At 42.2% G+C, this 23,487-nt stretch overlaps 1 protein-coding gene across 6 annotated transcripts in view; it reads left to right on the top strand.

The window, feature by feature from the left end:
- The window catches only part of LOC139371088 (zinc finger protein 385A-like), an 81,700-nt gene that overhangs the window by 17,448 nt on the left and 40,765 nt on the right, over positions 1-23,487 (top strand). For 3 of the 6 annotated variants that reach the window (XM_071111150.1, XM_071111151.1, XM_071111152.1), the window contains one exon: positions 19,803-19,966. In XM_071111150.1, the coding sequence (XP_070967251.1) occupies positions 19,803-19,966 (164 nt within the window). Of the gene's footprint in view, positions 1-13,769; positions 13,857-13,907; positions 14,292-15,125; positions 15,190-19,802; positions 19,967-23,487 lie in introns of those variants that run through there. The other 3 variants (XM_071111149.1, XM_071111148.1, XM_071111153.1) reach the window with 3 other exon arrangements.

Raw genomic sequence — 23,487 nt, 5'->3', positions numbered from 1 at the left:
ATTAAAGTCTTATGTTGTCTGATGGTTCCCAGGCAGGTGTGGGTCTTCAGTAAAAGATGGACAAATAAAACAGACCAACAGACTCTATGGTATTGTCAGGATGGGCATTGTACAGCCCTTTATATTCCACACCACTCTCCTTCTATGAGCGGTTTCATATTGTGTTCTCTGCCTGGGTCTGTATGTCCGATGTAAACAGAACGTAATATTAGACTAAGCTAGCCGCTCCATTCACTCTGTACAGTCTCTTCCCCTGAGGAACTGAGGCCTGAGACACAGAGGCACAGTAAAGCCAGCAGCACTTCAATAAGACACTCTATGAAAATAACCCAACAGGGTGTATGTATGCTGCTAATGTTACCGATGTACCACATAAGAGAAGCAGCTTGTTACATGTAAGACTTCACACACACACACACACACACACACACACACACACACACACACACACTAGACTGACGGCTGGTTTTGGGTTGTCCTACTCCTTTCCTCTGTAACGCATGACTCGTGTTCCTGTCACCTCGACTCAGTAGCTGTGACCTGGGCTAAGCCCAATCTGGAGTAGAGCACTACACTCTGACAACACAACACTGTGTAGTCACTGCTGGACTGGTCAACACTGACACTGACCCATGATGACACAATGAGAGAAAGTTGGACATACACAGGGAACACCACATTTACGCAAGGACTGATACACACAAAAACAAACAGAATTTCCGTTTCGACTCACCATGACCAGATGTTGAAACAGAGCACATTTTACTGTATTGTATGTAACTGGACAATTAAGAAGGACCACGCCGTTGGCAACATCTCAAACATGTATTTAGCCTTGGATCTGACTATAGTATTAGTGCAATGACACAACTGACTACACAGTACATGTGAGGTGCAGTGGTTGACAGCATTCTCTCTCTCTCTCTTTAGCTGTCTGTGAGCTCAGCTGCATGGCTACCAGTGGAGGCTGCTGAGGGGAGGACAGCTTATAATAATGGCTGGAATGGAGTCAGTGGAATAGTATCAACCACATGGAAACCAGGTGTTTGATGTGGTTGATACCATTCCAATGATTCCATTCCAGCCATTATTATGAGTCGTCCTCCCCTCAGCAGCCTCCACTGATGGCTATAGCTACCAGCAGATGGTAAATTGTCTGTCCATTAACCAGCAGGTTAACATGCGGCTGTGCCTCCCGTGGTCACCTTGGGCTCACCTCAAAATACGCAGTCTGCCCCCGTCCCCCACCAACACAGATCCCTCTCATTCCATTTCTCCTCCCCCCCACCCTCTCCTCCCCTTTCTGTCCTCCCCTCGTTCTACTCCCTCTGTCCCAATGCTATTATCCTCTCTCTTTCTTTTTCGCTTCATCTCTCATTGCCTTACTCCCCCAATCTGTGAGTTGACCATCTCCTCCTCCCCATCCCACACTATCCCATCCCTAACTCTCAATCTTATTCAGGTGTGATTGTCTGCTTGGCCTGTGAATAGTGAAGGGCAGTACATATGTTTTCAGACTTTTTAAACATTTGATTCATTTTTCTGAGACTCTGCCACCTCTATGGGGATGGAGAGTAGGCAACAGAGAGGGAGTGACAGAGAAAATGAAATGCCAAAGAAGGATGATTTAAGGAAGAGGGTAACCCAATCCACATAGTGCCCTGTCTAAACAGCCCCGTCTGTAACCTTGCATCTCTCTGCTTATCAAACACATACAGCGGGGCAAAAAAGTATTTAGTCAGCCACCAATTGTGCAAGTTCTCCCACTTAAAAAGATGAGAGAGGCCTGTAATTTTCATCGTAGATACACTTCAACTATGACAGACAAAATGAGAAAGAAAAATCCAGAAAATCACATTGTAGGATATTTAATTTATTTATTTGCAAATTATGGTGGAAAATAAGTATTCGGTCACCTACAAACAAGCAAGATTTCTGTCTCTCACAGACCTGTAACTTCTTCTTTAAGAAGCTCCTCTGTCCTCCACTCGTTACCTGTATTAATGGCACCTGTTTGAACTTATTATCAGTATAAAAGACACCTGTCCACAACCTCAAACAGTCACACTCCAAACTCCACTATGGCCAAGACCAAAGAGCTGTCAAAGGACACCAGAAACAAAATTGTAGACCTGCACTAGGCTGGGAAGACTGAATCTGCAATAGGTAAGCAGCTTGGTTTGAAGAAATCAACTGTGGGAGCAATTATTTTGAAATGGAAGACATACAAGACCACTGATAATCTGCCTCGATCTGGGGCTCCACGCAAGATCTCACCCCGTGGGGTCAAAATTATCACAAGAACGGTGAGCAAAAATCCCAGAACCACACAGGGGGACCTAGTGAATGACCTGCAGAGAGCTAGGACCAAAGTAACAAAGCCTACCATCAGTAACACACTACGCCGCCAGGGACTCAAATCCTGCAGTGCCAAACGTGTCCCCCTGCTTAAACCAGTACATGTCCAGGCCCGTCTGAAGTTTGCTAGAGAGTATTTGGATGATCCAGAAGAAGGTTGGGAGAATGTCATATGGTCAGATGAAACCAAAATATAACTTTTTGGTAAAAACTCAACTCGTTGTGTTTGGAGGACAAAGAATGCTGAGTTGCATCTAAAGAACACCATACCTACTGTGAAGTATGGGGGTGGAAACATCATGCTTTGGGGCTGTATTTCTGCAAAGGGACCAGGACGACTGATCCGTGTAAAGGAAAGAATGAATGGGGCCATGTATCGTGAGATTTTGAGTGAAAACCTCCTTCCATCAGCAAGGGCATTGAAGATGAAACGTGGCTCGGTCTTTCAGCATGACAATGATCCCAAACACACCGCCCGGGCAACGAAGGAGTGGCTTCATAAGAAGCATTTCAAGGTCCTGGAGTCGTCTAGCCAGTCTCCAGATCTCAACCCCATAGAAAATCTTTGGAGGGAGTTGAAAGTCCGTGTTGCCCAGCAACAGACCCAAAACATCACTGCTCTAGAGGAGATCTGCGTGGAGGAATGGGACAAAATACCAGCAACAGTGTGTGAAAACCTTGTGAAGACTTACAGAAAACGTTTGACCTCTGTCATTGCCAACAAAGGGTATATAACAAAGTATTGAGATAAACTTTTGTTAATGACCAAATACTTATTTTCCACCATAATTTGCAAATAAATTCATAAAAAATCCTACAATGTGATTTTCTGGATTTTTTTTCTCATTTTGTCTGTCATAGTTGGAAGTGTACCTATGATGAAAATGACAGGCCTCTCTCATCTTTTTAAGTGGGAGAACTTGCACAATTGGTGGCTGACTAAATACTTTTTTGCCCCACTGTACCTCCTGATTCGCTGTCATGAGCATGCTGCTGTCTTTTGGTGGCAGGTCGTTCAATGTTATGCCACCAGGACTGCGGAAGTCTCTACCACAAGATATTAGGACTATAGAAACAACCTATTTTAAATAATGATAAATAAAAAAAACGCTTTTTTGTTTCTCTTTGTTGATCTCTGACTTAGCCTCTTAATCCGTTCTGGTGTGTTGTGGTTTTATCTTTTATTATTATTATTATTATTATTATTATTATTCAGTGTTTATTTGACCTCTGCTAATGTTTCACTCTTAGCTATTTTATTGAGGAAAAATGTATTTACTATGACTGTGATATGTGGTTGTCGGTTAAATGACTAAATATGCTTGTCCTGCTACTACCTAAAACAACACATTTCACAAAACCTATCCCACTCACGTTCTAACCTTAGTTCCTTTATTAATTCTATGTGTTAGTTTGGTCAGGGCGTGAGTTGGGGTGGGTAGTCTATGTTCTTTTTTCTATGTTGTATTTCTGTGTTTGGCCTGGTATGGTTCTCAATCAGAGGCAGCTGTCGATCGTTGTCTCTGATTGAGAATCATACTTAGGTAGCCTGTTTCCCCCATGTTGGTTGTGGGTGATTAATTTCCCTGTCTGTGTTTGGCATGGTATGGTTCTCAATCAGAGGCAGCCGTCGATCGTTGTCTCTGATTGAGAATCATTCTTAGGTAGCCTGTTTTCCCCATGTTGGTTGTGGGTGATTAATTTCCCTGTCTGTGTTTGGCCTGGTATGGTTCTCAATCAGAGGCAGCTGTCGATCGTTGTCTCTGATTGAGAATCATACTTAGGTAGCCTGCTTTCCCCATGTTGGCTGTGGGTGATTATTTTCCGTGTCTGTGTTTGCTTCATACGGGACTGTGTCGGTTTCCATTTATTCTCTTATTCTTTTGTTTTCGGTGTTCAGTGATATTTCATTAAAATTGTATTATGGACACTTACCACGCTGCTCATTGGTCCGATCCTTCCTACTCCTCCTCAGAAGAGGAGGACGAAAACCGTCACAATCCCATGTATGTGACAATAAAACCTATATTTTCTTTTAACCTTTTGTAATATTTGTTCTTTAAACTTTTTTGGGGATATTGTGTGTTGTGTTTACATTGTTCATTCTATTGTGACAGGTGTCCTTGGGTTTGGTTAAGGTGCTCCGTAAATAAGACTGACAGTCAGTCATCATTATTATCATTGTCTGTCTCAGCTGGGTAAATTAAAGGTGGTCACTCACTGAAACACCATTCTGCACCATCATCATCATCATCACAATGCCCTCTGTAGCCTAACATCACATCTCAGCAGCCAATTTGTCACTGTGTGTGTATGTGTGTCTGGGTGTGTGTGCGTGCATGAGTGATTGAGTGTGCACGTGAGTGCATATGCATGTGAGAGACAGAAAGAGACAGGTTAGATGTATGGATACGAGTACTTTGTACATGTGTAGTGTACTGTACTGTACTGTACTGTATGTATGTATGTATGTATGTATATATGTATGTCTAAAAAGCATTTGCAATTTCTGTAGAAGTAGGATGTTGTGTGGGAGAATATCAACGTTTAATTCATTAACCCTTTGACACGTACGAGCATGTGTGTGTGATCGTTCTACAGTGGTCCCTGCAGCGGAGGCTTAAACCTGTGTGATTAGAACACTCCTGTGGGATTAGCACACTCCTGTGGGATTAGAACACTCCTGTGTGATTAGAACACTCCTGTGTGATTAGAACACTCCTGTGTGATTAGAACAGTCAGCGTTTTTGAGCTGGCTACACTGTTTTGTCACAGAAACATTTTGCACAAACACAGTCTTTACAACTATATGTCCTGAATGTGAGCAGTTCATGTTTGGATGCAGATGTTCAGACATTCACAGAAGTAGCAACCGCATAAAACAATTCTCATCCAAATCTAAAAATGTAGACTACATTAGTCCTAGCACTACCTGAGGAAAGAGTGAGCTAATACAAGCAGTCATATTTAGTTAACTCTCGGCTGACAGAAACCATAATATGAATTAGCTAATAGCAATTACTATTTACAATTTATCACATGAGGGGTGAGCTCACCAGTGAACTAAATTATTTAGTAAATCTCTTTCTAAATGTCAAAAGTAATCCGACAGTGGGTAGAGTTTGTGCCGCCGCCATGTTTGTTTATCCGCGTCAACCAAAGACGAGGTGACAAGATGAGTTGGGTCTGTTGAATTCAAAGGGGGTGTGTCGTCTACCATCATTTACTCTCCATCATTCACTTCCGTTAGTTTACTCGAAGATGAGTGAACCATCCCTTCACCTCGTTTGCTATAACATCTATAACATTGTTGACAACTGTAGCATTGTAGCTAAGCCTACCCTTTTCCTAACCTTAACTTTATTCTCTTAACCTCCTATGTTAATTAGCATAACCTGCTGTGTTAGTTCTCCTAACCTACCACGTTAATTCACCTAACCTGCCACGTTAATTGTTCTAACCTGCTATGTAAACAAACCATCTGTGGGGACAAATCATCAGTATCACCACACTGGCACCCAATCACATCCCCCTGATACTCACTTGGAGCCATTCAGTGTTGTTGGTTATGTATGTAGCTAGTGGCCTAAGCTGAAGCATTAGCAATGTCTTTCAAAAGACAACTCACAAATGTGGAATTTTTAGGAAATTGAGTGTGAAAGTGAGGAATCAGAGGCTGACAGTGACAGTGATGAGATGCTCTCCAGCCTTGTAGACATTGAGAACCCTGAAAGTGAGAACCCCTTACCAACCGACAAAGTCCCAGGTCCCTCTGAAGATGCTGGTGGTGATGGAGGCAGACCAACAGTGGGTGAAGTACGGAGGGTCTGAGGTAGCTGGAAAGCAAAGCAGCCGTTTCACCCCTCCTGGCCTTGCTGTTGTTTTGATGAGTCCCAGTCTGGAGTGCAAAGCCCCTTGCCATTTCCATCTGAGGCAGAGTGCTTCAAGTGGTTTCTGACAGAGGAGCTGGTGGAAGACATAATGGAAGAGACCAATCATTATGCCTTGGAGCTACAGGAGAAATGAAAGACACAGGGAAGGTGGTTCACTTGACGGGAGAGAGAAAGATCAAACCAGACCGTGTGCTTGACTATATTCGCAAAATGGGGGCAGTGGATAAGGCGAACATGATTAACAGCTTTGTGGAATGCACTCAGAAAAGCACCAAGTGGTATAAGAATATATTTTTCCATCTGATCAACACTGCTGTCCTCAATGGCCACATAGTTCACCGCCAGCTAACAAGTGAAATCATTACTGAACAAGTTTTTTTTTAAATTGAACATACAGTTCACATACAAATCAAATACAGTTCCATTATGCAATTATGTTGACATTATCTCACCCACCTCCCCACTACCTCATCATCCTCTCCATTCCCTTATCCGCCCCACTCCCTCTTCCAACAGTATGTTGCTAGCATACAACAGCTGTCTTCAATCTTCAGCAAGGAAGATGTCCAATTCCAGTTATGATGTCAAATTAGGTTCAATTCTCTTTGTGTTTGGTTTCTGAAAGTACAAAATAAAGAGGAATGATTAGCAATTATAATACAAGATCAGGATAAAGTAATGAAACAATACTACAATGAAGTGACATAACTACACTGCTATAAAAATAACAAGTCTCATTGACAACATGACATATTATGAATGATATAAGAAACAGTAACTGAAGGGCTCCACAAGGGCTCCACAAGGAGGCAGGGCAGAGCTATGCTAAACAGGCCAAATGAATACACAGGCCAATGCAATGGTCATGCTAAGGCCAGGGCAACGTCAAAGCATACAACACAAGCCAATAGTTCTCTGACACCATTAGCATTGCTTTACAGAACTTATAGAAGAATATAGCTATGTAAGCACAATTGAGTTTAACACCATAAAGGTTATGCAATTAGTACCTTGCGTGTCCGCGGTTATAAAGGAAAACACACAGAACGCATTATGCTCCATACATTTAATTGTCACATGCCCCGAATACAACAGGTGTCGTCGACCTTACAGTGAAATGCTTACTTACAAGCCCTTAACTAACAATGCAGTTTTGAGAAGAAATAAGTGTTAAGAAAGTATTTACAAAATAAACTGAAGTAAACAATAAATAAATACAAATACAAATGAAAAAAATAAGAAAATAGAAAAAACAACAAATATTTAAAGAGCAACAATAAAATAACACAATGTACATATGGTGTGGTACAGCAGAAATGACATACCACAATATACAGAAAATGCATTATGATAAGGTAATAAGGCAATTATTTTGATAGGAATGCACACCTGTACAATGTAATTATTAGTAAGGAAAACAACAATGAAGGCAAAGTGGGACCCAGAAGGAAAATGTGCCAGGGGGGAAGTTTGGAAAGGTTCTGTTCTGACTGAAGATGTGCAAATGTCTGCATACTTGACCTGGTGAAACACTGGGGGAGTGCTTGGGCTCTCATTGAAGAGAGAAGTTTGTCCGGCTCATGTAGCTAATCCTCACCTTACAATAGCATAGCATGCCTCAAACGTAAATTGTCTGCCACTGTGAAATGTGCTACTTCTATGTGAATTAATGAGGAAGCAGAACGCATCTCATTTCAGACTGCTGTTTGAAAATGAAACTGTTATTTGAGAAAGTTTAAACATAGATAAATAGATAAATAGTGGGCAGCGTGCCTTGGTTTGAGGGAAGCACGGGTTAACTGCACTTTTGCTTAACAATCACTTTTTTTTTTTTACCTTTATTTTACCAGGTAGGCCTGTTGAGAACAAGCTCTCATTTACAACTGCGACCTGGCCAACTGCGACACAAACACAACACAGTTACACATGGAATAAACAAACGTACAGTCAATAACACAATATAAGTCTAAATACTGTACTGTGTGTGCAAATGCAGTAAGATTAGGGAGGTAAGGCAATAAATAGGCCATAGTGGCGAAATAATTTCATTTTAGCAATTAAACACTGGAGTGATAGATGTGCAGAAGATGAATGTGCAAGTAGAGATACTGGGGTGCAAAGGAGCAAAAAAAAATAACAATATGGGGATGAGGTAGTTTGGTGGGCTATTTGCAGATGGGCTATGTACAGGTGCAATGATCTGTAAGCTGCTCTGACAGCTGATGCTTAAAGTTAGTGAGGGAGATATGAGTCTCCAGCTTCAGTGATTTTTGCAGTTCATTCCAGTCATTGGCAGCAGAGAACTGGAAGGAAAGGCAGCCAAAGTAGGAATTGGCTTTGGGGGTGACCAGTGAAATATACCTGCTGGAGAGCATTCTACGGGTGGGTGCTGCTATGGTGACCAGTGAGCTGAGATAAGGCGGGGCTTTACCTAGCAAGGACTTATAGATGACCTGGAGCCAGTGGGTTTGGCGATGAATATGAAGCGATGAAGCAACATCCGATTTGCTGAGTAGAGTGTTGGAGGCTATTTTGTAAATTACATCGCCGAAGTCAAGGATCGGTAGGATAGTCAGTTTCACGAGGGTGTGTTTGGCAGCATGAGTGAAGGATGCTTTTTTGCAAAATAGGAAGCCGATTCTAGATTTAATATTGGATTGGAGATGCTTAATGTGAGTCTAGAAGGAGAGTTTACAGTCTAACCAGACACCTAGGTATTTGAGATTATTGTGGAGTACATCGATGGGGCTGTAGTGGAGCAGGTTGAGAGCTTCAAGTTCCTTAGTGTCCACATCAACAACAAACTAGAATGGTCCAAACACACCAAGACAGTCGTGAAGAGGGCATGACAAAGCCTATCCCCCCTCAGGAACCTAAAAAGATTTGGAATGGGTCCTGAGATCCTCAATAGGTTCTACAGCTGCAACATCGAGAGCATGGTTGCATCACTGCCTGGTACGGCAATTGCTTGGCCTCTGACCGCAAGGCACTACAGAGGGTAGTGCGTACGGCCCAGTGCATCACTGGGGCTAAGCTGCCTGCCATCCAGGACCTCTACACCAGGCCGTGTCAGAGGAAGGCATTAAAAATTGTCAAAGACCCCAGCCATCCCAGTCATAGACTGTTCTTTCTACTACCGCATGGCAAGCGGTGCCGGAGTGCCAAGTCTAGGACAAAAAGGCTTCTGAACAGTTTTTACCCCCAAGCCAAAAGACTCCTGAACAAGTAACCAAATGGCTACCCGGACTATTTGCATTGTGTGCCCCCCCCCAGCCCCTCTTTTTACGCTGCTGCTACTCTCTGTTTATCATATGTGTATAGTCACTTTAACTATACATTCATGTACATACTACCTAAATTGGGCCGACCAACCAGTTCTCCCGCACATTGGCTAACCGGGCTATCTGCATTGTGTCCCTCCACCCCCCACCTGCCAACCCCTCTTTTATGCTACTGCTACTCTCTGTTCATCATATATGGATAGTCACTTTAACCATATCTACATGTACATACAACCTCAATCAGCCTGACTAACTGGTGTCTGTATGTAGCCTCGCTACTTTTATAGCCTCACTACTATAGCCTGTCTTTTTACTGTTGTTTTATTTCTTTACTTACCTATTGTTCACCTAATACCTTTTAGGCAATATTGGTTAGAGCCTGTAAGTAAGCATTTCACTGTTGTATTCAGCGCACGTGACAAATCAACTTTGATTTGATTTGATTTGACCTAAGTCCGTGCCTTCAACAAAGGTAGATAAACAACCACATGTATAAAGTAACAAGTAAAACGTTTCAGTAACCCTTTTCTGAAAATGTCGTTGAAGTTAAAGTGGCCTGTTGGTGAAATGAAAAAGACAATTATTAAAACTAAAATAATTGCATGAGCAAGAGACAGATGGGAGCATGATGTTCGCTACTGAAAGCTCTATTATATCATGGTTAGGGTTGTTTAGTCAATATATAGTCTACTTAACTGGACAGTTAGCTTCATTGAAAATAGGGAAGCTAGCTATCTCTGCTTAAACTTAAACTGATTCAACTATAAGCAGTAGGTTATGCTGACAAATGGTGCAGTTGCCTTACCTATCTTGTATTAGTCAAAGTAAATGTGGTGTAAGTTGGAGAGCTTGACATTTTAAGTCGATAGAGCTTGAAAAAGCCCATGCAACTTTATGACTGGAAATAATATGTTGAAACAACAAATATGTTTTTACAGTGAGCACTCAAACGAACATTCAATGACATACCATATTTACATACACACACTCTCTGTAACACGCACACTGTCTGCAGACAGTGCAGAATTATATTTTTTTAAAGACTTCTCACTTATACATTTCGAAATCCCTGACAGTTTCCCCAAACTCTAGCTCTAACACACACATTCTTCCCTACACACACAGAGTGCACTTGTCAAAGTTCCCAGCAAACTCTGAGGCAGCGTTTAAACCTGGCCACTGTGGTGCAGAGCATCTATCATTAAAGCCAGATGAAGGCTGAAGTGAACAATGTGTTCTCCCTCACCTCCTCTATGCCTCTCTCTCTCTGTGTGATGCTCACCTTCTGAGGAAGAAGTAATAGATCATTATGTGAATGAGTGTCAGGCCTGTGAGGTTATATGACAGGAACACATTGTGCCCTGGTAGTTATTGTGTCTATTAAGAATTAACTTCTGATGGCGCTGTAATTATCATTTGGGACTGGAAGAGAGATAACGAGAGAACATACTCGGCTCTGACTGAATAAATCTGCCTAATTTAGGCATGTACTTATTTCAAATGACAACTATTGCAATTCATAAGTGTGTGTGTGTATGTGTGACCTGTGTGTGTGTGTGTATGTGTGCCCTGTGTGTGTGTGTGTAAGTGTGCCCTGTGTGTGTGTTCCTCTAATAAAGTTCCCATTCGCCCTCTGAAGAAGTCATTAAGAACAAATGTCTGTGACTTTAGCTAATTACACTCCCCATGGATTCTAAATCAATATTTTTATTATGAGTGTGTAGGATGCGTGTGTGTGTGTGTGTGTGTGTGTGTGTGTGTGTGTGTGTGTGTGTGTGTGTGTGTGTGTGTGTGTGTGTGTGTGTGTGTGTGTGTGTGTGTGTGTGTGTGTGTTTGTGTGTGTGAGTGTGTTCACTGATCTGATGCCATTGTAAATCACTCAGTAAGACAGGATGGAAGGCTGTGCTGCTGTCCAGCCACTGTCTGCTTGGCTCAGACTGCATCTTTTCAGGTAGATGCAGGATATCATGCCCAGCAAATGATCACGTGTTAAATCAACACTGTCAGTGTTAAATGTAACACTGGGCCAGTGTCTATATGGGTCCACACTTTTGAGTGTTAAATGAACACTGTGTTTAGTGCTGACGTTGTTATACTTTATCAGTGTTAGGGAATTAACACGTTCATTGTTACGCAATAACATCTTATATTGTATTTCTAACCATTACACCAAGAGGTATCTCTTGACAAGGCCACTCAGTGTTGAGTTAAGGACAATACAACAATATTTACAAGTCTTTTTTACAAAGACTTCATGTTCTTGCAAGCTTGCATGTGTGTTGATATTTGTGTGTGTGTGTTTGCGTGCATGTGCGTGTGCATGGTTTTGTATATGCTTGTTTGTGTGTGTGTGTGTGTGTGTGTGTGTGTGTGTGTGTGTGTGTGTGTGTGTGTGTGTGTGTGTGTGTGTGTGTGTGTGTGTGTGCATGCTTGTGTGTGTGTGCATGCATGTGTGTGCGTGTGTGTGTGTGTGCGTGTGCCCCCTGCGTAGGTCAAAATAGCTGCCTTTGGCTGGAGGGTAAGCTAAGCTGCAGTAAATACAATTTCATGCCCAGGTCAATCCTTCACAGTGGCAGAATGCGACACAGATAGAGGAGCATCTTTCCCCTGCATAAAAACATTAGCACTGTGGTTCTGTGAATGACACGACATACAGTAGAGAACATTTACACAACATTTACACAACTGAACCTATAATGTATGATTATAAAATGAGAGTCACAATATATGTGATGATGTGACAAGCTTTTGCGAAAAGAAGACTTTCCTGGGCAGCATTTTGTCTGCAGAGCAACAGAGGATCAAATAACAATCCATCTCTGTAACTGATGCGGTGTGCGATTGATTGCCCTGATAATAATTGTAATCATCTATCTCCCGAATTGCTGTCAGTGCAGAGTAAGTCACCTTGTCACCTCACAATGGCCAGAACAAATCCAGCATATCCAGTGGATAAGGGATCTGCAGTTGGTCCAGAATTGTCTTATGCTACAGTTTCATCCCAGCCCTCCCCTCCTGGCTGCCTGCTCTCTGGCAGCAGTTAAACTGCCTTTTGTCAGGAGCTTCTGGTTAATCCAGTACAGTAGCTAGCTAGCTTGTCTTTCAGCCGGCTGTGCAACAGCAGCCCCATTGACATGCAGATGTGGCAGAGTGGCATCATGTGTTTAGCCTAATGTTAAACTAATCCACAGTGTGTGGGTGTGAGTGTGTGTGAAGCGTTGGCCTCAATGCAGTGGTTTTATATGGACCCTGCGGCGTTGCCTCTTATCAGGTTTTCATTGGGGGAGGTGGTGGCAAGATAACACATCAGTAGAAGCCCTGGTTCCCCTGAGCGGAGTGAGATCGAGACAGAGATAGAGATAGAGACAGGCAGGGAATACTGAGAGGCTCCACTACATCACTGACTTTGACATTACCTCTGTGATCATTAAGTCTGAATTGGGTAAATGAATTGCCAATTTCAGCAGCCTTAGGCACAGCTGGGTATGTGCATGGGGGTGGGGGACTGGGTGGTGGTGGTGTGTGTGTGTGTGTGTGTGTGTGTGTGTGTGTGTGTGTGTGTGTGGGCAGACATTGTGTCAAGGTCTAATCAATACATATACATTACCATAAGCAGTAATGCAGCAGTCCTATAATTATATATTTACTTGTATATCATTTCTAAAGGTAAAAATGTTTCATATATATTTTATATACACTACCGTTCAAATGTTTGGGGTCACTTAGAAATGTCCTTGTTTTTGAAGGAAAAGCACATTTTTTTGTCCATTAAAATAACATCAAATTGATCCGAAATACAGTGTAGACATTGATAATGTTGTAAATGACTATTGTAGCTGGAAATGGCTGATTTTTAATGGAATATCTACAAAGGAGTACAAAGGCCCATTATCAGCAACCATCACTCTTGTGTTCCAATGGCACTTTGTGTTAGCTAATCCAAGTTGATAATTTTAAAATGCTAATTGATCATTAGAAAACCCTTTCGCAATTATGCAATTATGAAAACTGTTGTTCTGATTAAAGAAGCTATAAAACTGGACTTTTTAGACTAGTTGAGTATCTGCAGCATCAGCATTTGTGGATTTGATTACAGGCTCAAAATGGCCAGAAACAAAGACCTTTCTTCTGAAACTCATCAGTCTATTCTTGTTCTGAGAAATTAAGGCTATTCCATGCGAGAAATTGCCAAGAAATTGAAGATCTCATACAATGCTGTGTACTACTCCCTTCACAGAACAGCGCAAACTGTCTCTAACCAGTTAGAGAAGAGGAGTGGGAGGCCCCGGTGCACAACTGAGCAAGAGGACAAGTACATCAGAGTGTCTAGTTTGAGAAACAGACGCCTCACAAGTCCTCAATTGGCAGCTTCATTAAATAGTACCCACAAAACACCAGTCTCAACGTCAACAGTGAAGTGGCGACTCCGGGATGCTGGCCTTCTAGGCAGAGTTGCAAAGAAAAAGCCATATCTCAGACTGGCCAATAAAAATTCAAAATTAAGATGGGCAAAATAACACAAACACAGAGGAACTCTGCCTAGAAGGCCAGCCTCCACAGTGGATATTAACATGATCATGTATTCACAGCTCAGCTGTTATTACAGACAAAGAGTTAAAGTGTCTGCTAAATTGTCAAATCACATTTCTTGTGTGACAGTACAACATTATCTCAAGGTTCACTGTCTTCATCAACTCATCAATTCATTATACCAGGATGATGTTTGTAGGGTAGGGAGAAAGTATTGGTGGAGGAAGAGGTAAAAATATCAATCCACATGTCAACCTACACACAGTCTTTCCCTCCGTCTCATAATCTCTCTCACATCTAATTTCCTGCATCTCTCTCTCCCTCCATCTCTTTCTCTCTCCTTCTCTATCTCCATCTCTCTCCCTCCATCTCTTTCTCTCTCCTTCTCTATCTCCATGTCTCTCTCTCTCCATCTCTTTCTCTCTCCTTCTCTATCTCCATCTCTCTCCTTCCATCTCTTTCTCTCTCCTTCTCTATCTCCATGTCTCTCTCCCTCCATCTCTTTCTCTCTCCTTCTCTATCTCAATCTCTCTCCCTCCATCTCTTTCTCTCTCCTTCTCTATCTCCATGTCTCTCTCCCTCCATCTCTTTCTCTCTCCTTCTCTATCTCCATGTCTCTCTCCCTCCATCTCTTTCTCTCTCCTTCTCTATCTACATGTCTCTCTCCCTACATCTCTTTCTCTCTCATTCTCTATCTGCATGTCTCTCTCCTCCATCTCTCTCCTAACCCCTGTACAATCCAATAAGCTATTACGCTACCATTGATCTTCTCCTCAGCCAGACATTTGCATTTGGGGCAGAAAAGTGATAAGCAGAGGGGATAGGGGAGGACAGACAGAACAGGGCTGTCTTAAAGGAGAGAAGGAGAGAGAGATGGAGATTTATAGAGTTTGGCAGGAGTTTAACACTTTAGCACCACTCCGACCGTGTCAGATCAATGCTGTCTCTCTCCTTTGTCACTGGAAAAGTGTGTGTGTGTGTGTGTGTGTGTGTGTGTGTGTGTGTATGTGTGTGTGTGAGAGTGTGTTCACTGATCTGATGCCATTGTAAATCACTCAGTAAGACAGGATGGAAGGCTGTGCTGCTGTCCAGCCACTGTCTGCTTGGCTCAGACTGCATCTTTTCAGGTAGATGCAGGATATCATGCCCAGCAAATGATCACGTGTTAAATCAACACTGTCAGTGTTAAATGTAACACTGGTCCAGTGTCTATATGGGTCCACACTTTTGAGTGTTAAATGAACACTGTGTTTAGTGCTGACGTTGTTATACTTTATCAGTGTTAGGGAATTAACACGTTCATTGTTACGCAGTAACATCTTATATTGTATTTCTAACCATTACACCAAGAGGTATCTCTTGACAAGGCCACTCAGTGTTGAGTTAAGGACAATACAACAATATTTACAAGTCTTTATTGCCACATGCTCTCATGTAAGCATTTACAAAGACTTCAGAATTGGAAGCCGACATGCTCAAATTGTAATCAACATAACCATAGACCCCTTAAACTGGTACATCACTTCCAGTCACAGGTGGCCAAAAATAAATATTTGAACGCCACTCACCCACTAACGAATCAAATATAATTTCCCAGTGTGCGTTGCCTTTTCAAGTGATTTGCAGTTACCACCATGACTGTATTTGTTATTGACAGAGACATGGCTGTTGAATTCGTTTCAGTCCTGTGGACTTCATCAAGTGTTCCTGCTGTAGGTGAATGTTATTATTAAAATGTAACTGTTTATGACAATACTTTACATATATCATAAGGCTTTACTTTGATGGCCAAGTTTTACCCTAACCCAATGGTGTTAGGCACCTCCTGGTTTACAGGCCACATCAGGCCTGCAAGTCACATTATACTGGCTTACAAAGTGATGTGTAATTCCTATTAGAATCCAACCAGAGTTAGGACATCCAACAATTGGAATTTTTATTCACCCGCAACCTGCATTCACAATTACTGTCAGGGTTTGGAGACTGCCTAAACCATTAAAAAAATCAACACTAGTTAACACTGGCCAAATTGCTGTTTATGTCTATATGTCTATGTGTTCTTGCACTAGTACTGTATGGGTGTAATATGTTTTTATGTGTGTGTAGTGTGTAATTTGTTACATGTATATGTAATGAGCCTGTTGAGTAAATGTACAGTGCCTTGCGAAAGTATTCGGCCCCCTTGAACTTTGCGACCTTTTGCCACATTTCAGGCTTCAAACATAAAGATATAAAACTGTATTTTTTTGTGAAGAATCAACAACAAGTGGGACACAATCATGAAGTGGAATGACATTTATTGGATATTTCAAACTTTTTTAACAAATCAAAAACTGAAAAATTGGGCGTGCAAAATTATTCAGCCCCCTTAAGTTAATACTTTGTAGCGCCACCTTTTGCTGCGATTACAGCTGTAATTCGCTTTGGGTATGTCTCTATCAGTTTTGCACATCGAGAGACTGACATTTTTTCCCATTCCTCCTAGCAAAACAGCTCGAGCTCAGTGAGGTTGGATGGAGAGCATTTGAGAACAGCAGTTTTCAGTTCTTTCCACAGATTCTCGATTGGATTCAGGTCTGGACTTTGACTTGGCCATTCTAACACCTGGATATGTTTATTTTTGAACCATTCCATTGTAGATTTTGCTTTATGTTTTGGATCATTGTCTTGTTGGAAGACAAATCTTCGTCCCAGTCTCAGGTCTTTTGCAGACTCCATCAGGTTTTCTTCCAGAATGGTCCTGTATTTGGCTCCATCCATCTTCCCATCAATTTTAACCATCTTCCCTGTCCCTGCTGAAGAAAAGCAGGCCCAAACCATGATGCTGCCACCACCATGTTTGACAGTGGGGATGGTGTGTTCAGGGTGTTGCTTTTACGCCAAACATAACGTTTTGCATTGTTGCCAAAAAGTTCAATTTTGGTTTCATCTGACCAGAGCACCTTCTTCCACATGTTTGGTGTGTCTCCCAGGTGTCTTGTGGCAAACTTTAAACGACACTTTTTATGGATATCTTTAAGAAATGGCTTTCTTCTTGCCACTCTTCCATAAAGGCCAAATTTGTGCAATATACGATTGATTGTTGTCCTATGGACAGAGTCTCCCACCTCAGCTGTAGATCTCTGCAGTTCATCCAGAGTGATCATGGGCCTCTTGGCTGCATCTCTGATCAGTCTTCTCCTTGTATGAGCTGAAAGTTTAGAGGGACGGCCAGGTCTTGGTAGATTTGCAGTGGTCTGATACTCCTTCCATTTCAATATTATCTCTTGCACAGTGCTCCTTGGGATGTTTAAAGCTTGGGAAATCTTTTTGTATCCAAATCCGGCTTTAAACTTCTTCACAACAGTATCTCGGACCTGCCTGGTGTGTTCCTTGTTCTTCATGATGCTCTCTGCGCTTTTAACGGACCTCTGAGACTATCACAGTGCAGGTGCATTTATACGGAGACTTGATTACACACAGGTGGATTGTATTTATCATCATTAGTCATTTAGGTCAACATTGGATCATTCAGAGATCCTCACTGAACTTCTGGAGAGAGTTTGCTGCACTGAAAGTAAAGGGGCTGAATAATTTTGCACGCCCAATTTTTCAGTTTTTGATTTGTTAAAAAAGTTTGAAATATCCAATAAATGTCGTTCCACTTCATGATTGTGTCCCACTTGTTGTTGATTCTTCACAAAAAAATAGAGTTTTATATCTTTATGTTTGAAGCCATGAAATGTGGCAAAAGGTCGCAAAGTTCAAGGGTGCCGAATACTTTCGCAAGGCACTGTATGTCCATGATATGGTAGCACATGGTTTGACCTATAGATATTAATACCATGTAACCTGAAATGATGGTTTGCCAATGCACACTGAGGCAGAACAGTACAGAAGCACGAGAAGTGAATAGTGAGTTGAGATAAGAGAAGCGAAACAGAGGGTTCTAGTATCATTGAGTCATCTCCTTCAGTCCTCTTTTCTCTCATTCTCCCACTTCCCTCTGTGAGAATGGTGGTGTTTATGGTAGGTGTGTAGTTACAGATGGTTCTGAAACAAGTCAGGGGTAGTAACAGACAATTCTTGACTGCGGTCAGTTTAAGAGAGGTGATGACGACCATCATGTGAGCTGCCGACCCCCCCATCCTTCTCTCTCTCCCCCCTTTCCATCATATTTTCTATTTCTTACTTTTCCAGGAGATCTGTCTCTCTCTGTTACCCTCCCTCACTACAGAGACTTGGAGGCATTTCAGGACCAGCAGCCACACAGACCGGTTGCAGCTGAGCTTAAGCTGTGACAGCCTTTTAGCTTCTGGGGAGAGAGAGAGAGAGAGAGAGAGAGAGAGAGAGAGAGAGAGAGAGAGAGAGAGAGAGAGAGAGAGAGAGAGAGAGAGAGAGAGGGGGGGGGGGGGGGGGGAGAGGGGGGGAGAGAGAGAGGGGGAGAGAGAGAGAGAGAGAGAGAGAGAGAGAGAGAGAGAGAGAGAGAGAGAGAGAGAGAGAGCTAGAGAAACTCTAATACTGACGGCTCATTGAAGATCCTCTTCAAGTCTCTCCTATTCAAAAGATCTTCCTCTCTCACAACTAAAATAGCTCCTGCTTACAGCGTTTCGGATTTGTAACCAGTTTTCCAAATGTAGCACATTTTTAGTAGCTACAGTCACAAAAGGCAACAATGAAAGATGATCCTAAAAAAACGAAACAAATTCTGATTGTACACTAAAAAGAGGGATAATGGTGGAGAGGAGGAGAGGAGGAGAGGAATGAAAAGGGAGGGAGGGAGGGAATAGGAATGCCAGCAAGAGAGTCATGGAGTAAGGGAGGGTAGAGGGTTACAGAGCACAGAGGCAGAAAAAAGAGAGTTTGAAATGGGGAGAGGAAGCGGTGCACAGAGTGAGGGAGGGAGAGAGAGAGAGAGAGAGAGTGAGAGAGGAATACGGGGGAGCTAGGTTGATATCTGCAGCGCTCCAGCTGTGAGCTTAGCCTCCCCCGTCACAGTAGACTCAAGTGCAAGCTTTCACCACTGCTTAACCGCCAGAGAGAACGCAGGGGGAGGGAGGGATGGAGAGAGAGAAGGTTTGAGGGAGAGAGAGCACAGGAGAAGAGAAGGGGAGAGGAAAGGGATGATGCAGAGTGGATGGCTTTGTTTATTCTGTCTCTCAGAGGAGCTGGGCTCAGAGGGAATGGCTGATTAGAGGAGAGGTGGATGTCAAGTGTAGAGCTAGTCTTTACCCCCCCATCTCTCTCTCTCTCTCTTTCTTTCTCATTCTCCCTCTTTCACTCTCAATCTAGTCTCTGAGATACTGTTAGTTAGTGATTGAGGAGAGGGGGGGTTGAGCAGAGTACTGAGTGAGTCCTTCTATAGGTGTCTGTCTTTGTGTGTGTGTGTGTGTGTGTGTGTGTGTGTGTGTGTGTGTGTGTGTGTGTGTGTGTGTGTGTGTGTGTGTGTGTGTGTGTGTGTGTGTGTGCTTGCGTGCATGTCTGTGTGTATGTGTGTGTGTGTGTGTGTGTGTGTGTGTGTGTGTGTGTGTGTGTGTGTGTGTGTGTGTGTGTGTGTGTGTGTGTGTGTGTGTGTGTGTGTGTCTTTTACACTACAGATCGTCACCCCAGTACCACACTGCTGAACATTTATGGACATCACTTTGTCTCGTGAAGTGAAGGAGTACATTCTGTTACATTGACAAACAGTAGAAAAATACCACTGACTGTTTAGATATATTCTGAATAAACCATCTCTCTCCCTCTGTCTGTCTCTCTCCAGGCAGCATGAACCGTCCGGGGGCGGTCCCTGCCTTCCTCAGGACCCCCACGGTGATCCCGCCCCCGCTGGACATGAAGCAGTACCTGCAGTTCCCCATGGACACAGCTCTACCACAACACAGCATGGGCCTGTTCCACAACTTCAACACCAACAGTTACTCAACAGTGAGTAAACGGACTCCACACACACCTGCAGGCACGCTCCACACGCGCAGGCACACACCACACGCACACACACACACACCACACACACACACACACACACACACACACACACACACACACACACACACACACACACACACACACACACACACACACACACACACATATACACACACACACACACACACACCTCATACTAACACATCATAGACACAGACTAACACAGCATACACACACATGTAGACTCCCCATCCCCCTCTTTTACAACTTCAGCACTGTGGTTGAGTGGATAGCAGCAGGCAGGCACACATACACAGGGTCACCTCTCCACTTGGCCGGGTTCCCAAGAGCATGCAAATAAAGCATACACAATGAGTTTCCACCCTGACTGTATATTCAGAGGTCATACACTCTGTTTTAGCGGGGGAAATATAGCCTACTGTTTACTGTAAAAATACATCTATACACTGTCCGTGTGTGTTGCCAACTTCATATTCTGCCTTATGCAGTACATTGTGAATAGTCAATGCTATCTATCTAATGGAGTGGCACTGACTAGTCAGACCAAGGGGAAGATTTCACACATCAACCCTAATGTCTCAACACATCAAACAGATTAGCATTCCACAGAACATCCAGCTGCATGGTTGTTTCAATGTGTGTGCTTCCATTGAAAAGCATATACACAAAAACAGTCATATTCAAAACAACATGGTCATGTTCACAACAACACAGGACAGAATGCAGCAGAGAGATATGGTAAATGACTAGCCTATAACTTGAAATATACCACTAGTGCAGTCTTGATGCAGGCTGTCTGACAGAATGTTATGGTGCAGTCTTGTACCTGTAGCACTCTGTCTGACAGACTATTAATCGTAATTGGCTTTGGTTTCACATAATATTCCTGGATAGAGGACAGTGGGATGAATGTGCCTGTCATTTAGAGGTGTCTTCTCATGAATGAAGACAGGGGATGTATTCTAATGAAGTGGTGTGGTTTTATAGGATGACCCTCAATAATCAGCAGACAAGTGATTACAACTCCCTGTGGCAGCATGAGGCTCTGAATATACACAAAATGCCCAGGCAAGCGTTTTACTGCAATACAATAAGTTATGGCTAATCAATTGTATAAGTGGCACTGCCAGTGTTCCACATAGTCAGCGTTTTTAGACAAGGCCCCATTCAGTTCATTTCCAGATTGGGTTTCAAGTGAAGGTCAGCGACAAACAGTTGTGCACACGCACGCGTGAGAACGGCACACACACAGATGGGCACACACACACACTTTCACGCACAGACACATACACATGCAGCAGACCCTCCCATAAACTAGGTTTCCGTACAATCATTTTATGCTCGTAAAGTTCGTCCGAAATTTGTCGGTAACCTTCCAAATGTCGACAAAACCAAATACACGAGACAAGGTGGGATCTTTTTGTGTCTGTAAAATTAATTACGCCAGAAATGGCGGTGGAAACGCTATTATGTCCAAATGTTGATATAATAACCATCATATGGAAGTAAAGTTGGAGTCAAGCGATGACATGTTGTGTGGTCCCTCCCACTACGATTCGGGAAGGAACTTCACAGGCTGGTGAAAGTGCAAGGTGATGAACTTGATGCTCCTTTCCAATAAAAATCAAGGGTCTTATTATTCTGTTGGCATGATGATTACTTGGTGTTACCGTAGATTGTAAACTCTCATGGTCAAAACATAGAAGGTGGGTTTCACCAACATGGTTTAAATTAATCTAGGATTAGAGTTAATCTAGGTTTGTAAATCTAGGTTTTAAATTAATCAGAGATGTGTTGCTCCACTTCATTTTAAATCTAGATCAGTAAATCTATGATTAACGGTTTTAAACTATGATTAGTGACATGTTTCACCAAGATATGATGTATTTCGTGAGTTGAAACGAAGTAGCTAGCCTACTTGACAAATGAGGCCACAAATTTGCTGTTCCTTGATATAATAAACAATGTAATGTTAGAACTACTGAAACTTCATCTTGAAAGGTGCTCATGGGTTGGCGGATTTGAAATAAAATCTGTAATTTGCCAGTACTAGACAGAAAACGAATTGGTTAGCTAACATTAGCTACTGTAGCTAGCTAGTTTATAAACCGAGCTAGCTAACATACACTATTATTTATTATTGTCATTACTTAAAGTTATTTAGACATGTATTATTTGTCCGCTAGCCACCTCATCATAGCATGTCAAAGAAGTTCAAAATTCTTCATTTATGAAAATAAACTATTGTTGGAGCTGATGGAGGAATTTAGTAATGTACTGTAGGATAAAAAGACAGACAACACGACTGTCAGAAAGAGGGAAAGACCTGGGCCATTTTATGCGACAAATGCAATAGATCTACTTGGATTAAATAGAAGAGGGACCCAAATTGGATGAAAGCGTGCTGGATTTTTTATTACAGTAAGCAAAAGCCAAAAAGGATGTGGCAGAGGAGAGGCGGGGGCTATTTCAGACCGGAGACGGGGGGAGCCTCCGTCCAAAGGAATTCTATCCCAGAAGATATGCAAGATGATTCCCCAGCAATTTTCCCCTCTCCATAACCCCTATGATGACGACAGACAACTTGACCCACCAATATTTAGTAAGCATAAATAACTGGTAAATATCAATGCCTATAATGCACGTTAAAACTAATGTTAATGCTACTTCACCACAATGTTAACGTTATCAGCCCGTTACAGCATGTTGCATAACATCATCATTCGTATCTAGGCTGGACACATCATAAGCCCCAATTCAATTGCTGTACAAAATGGGCACGTAAATAGCCTACTAATAATGAGTTAATTATCATAAAACTCAACAGGATTCAACCTGTATCTAATTATTTTCGGATGACCTCGTTTTGGTCTCTCCACAGTAGATATGCTGCCATTTGATCAGTTAAACCACCTGAAGTGGCAGTTTAGAATTAATCTCCAATCTAAGTTTACATATTTTTTTATTAATTGAACAACAGGCTTAAGATTTATCTAGGTTTAAAGTGAAAACTAAACTTAGATTAGAGGAATGATTTCATTTAAGGATTAATTTAAAACTAGGTTTAAAATTTGGTGCAACAAGATTAATAGATAAACCTTGATTTAACCCAGTTTAAGAGTTAATCCATGTTGGTGCAACCCCCCCATAGAGTGAATGGTTGTAAAGATGGGTAGATGTCTGTAAGTAATAAAGAGATGCTCTGCTTTTTTGACACCACTCCACCAATCTCTAGTTTTATCTTATCTTGATTATTGTCCAGTCATATGGTCAAGTGCTGCAAAGAAAGACCTAGTTAAGCTGCAGCTGGTTGAGAACAAAGCGGCGCGTCTTGTTCTTCATTGTAATCAGAGGGCTAATTTGAATTCTATGCATGCCAGTCTCTCTTGGTTAAGGGTTGAGGAAAGACTGACTGCGTCAATCTTATTTTTATATGAAACATTAATGTGTTGGAAATTCCAAGTTGTTTGCATAGTCAATGTACACACAACACTGACACA

This window comes from Oncorhynchus clarkii, chromosome 17 (genome assembly GCF_045791955.1).
Source record: "Oncorhynchus clarkii lewisi isolate Uvic-CL-2024 chromosome 17, UVic_Ocla_1.0, whole genome shotgun sequence".
In the NCBI taxonomy this organism is placed as follows: domain Eukaryota; kingdom Metazoa; phylum Chordata; class Actinopteri; order Salmoniformes; family Salmonidae; genus Oncorhynchus; species Oncorhynchus clarkii.
This window is presented reverse-complemented; position numbering and strand designations above follow the sequence as displayed.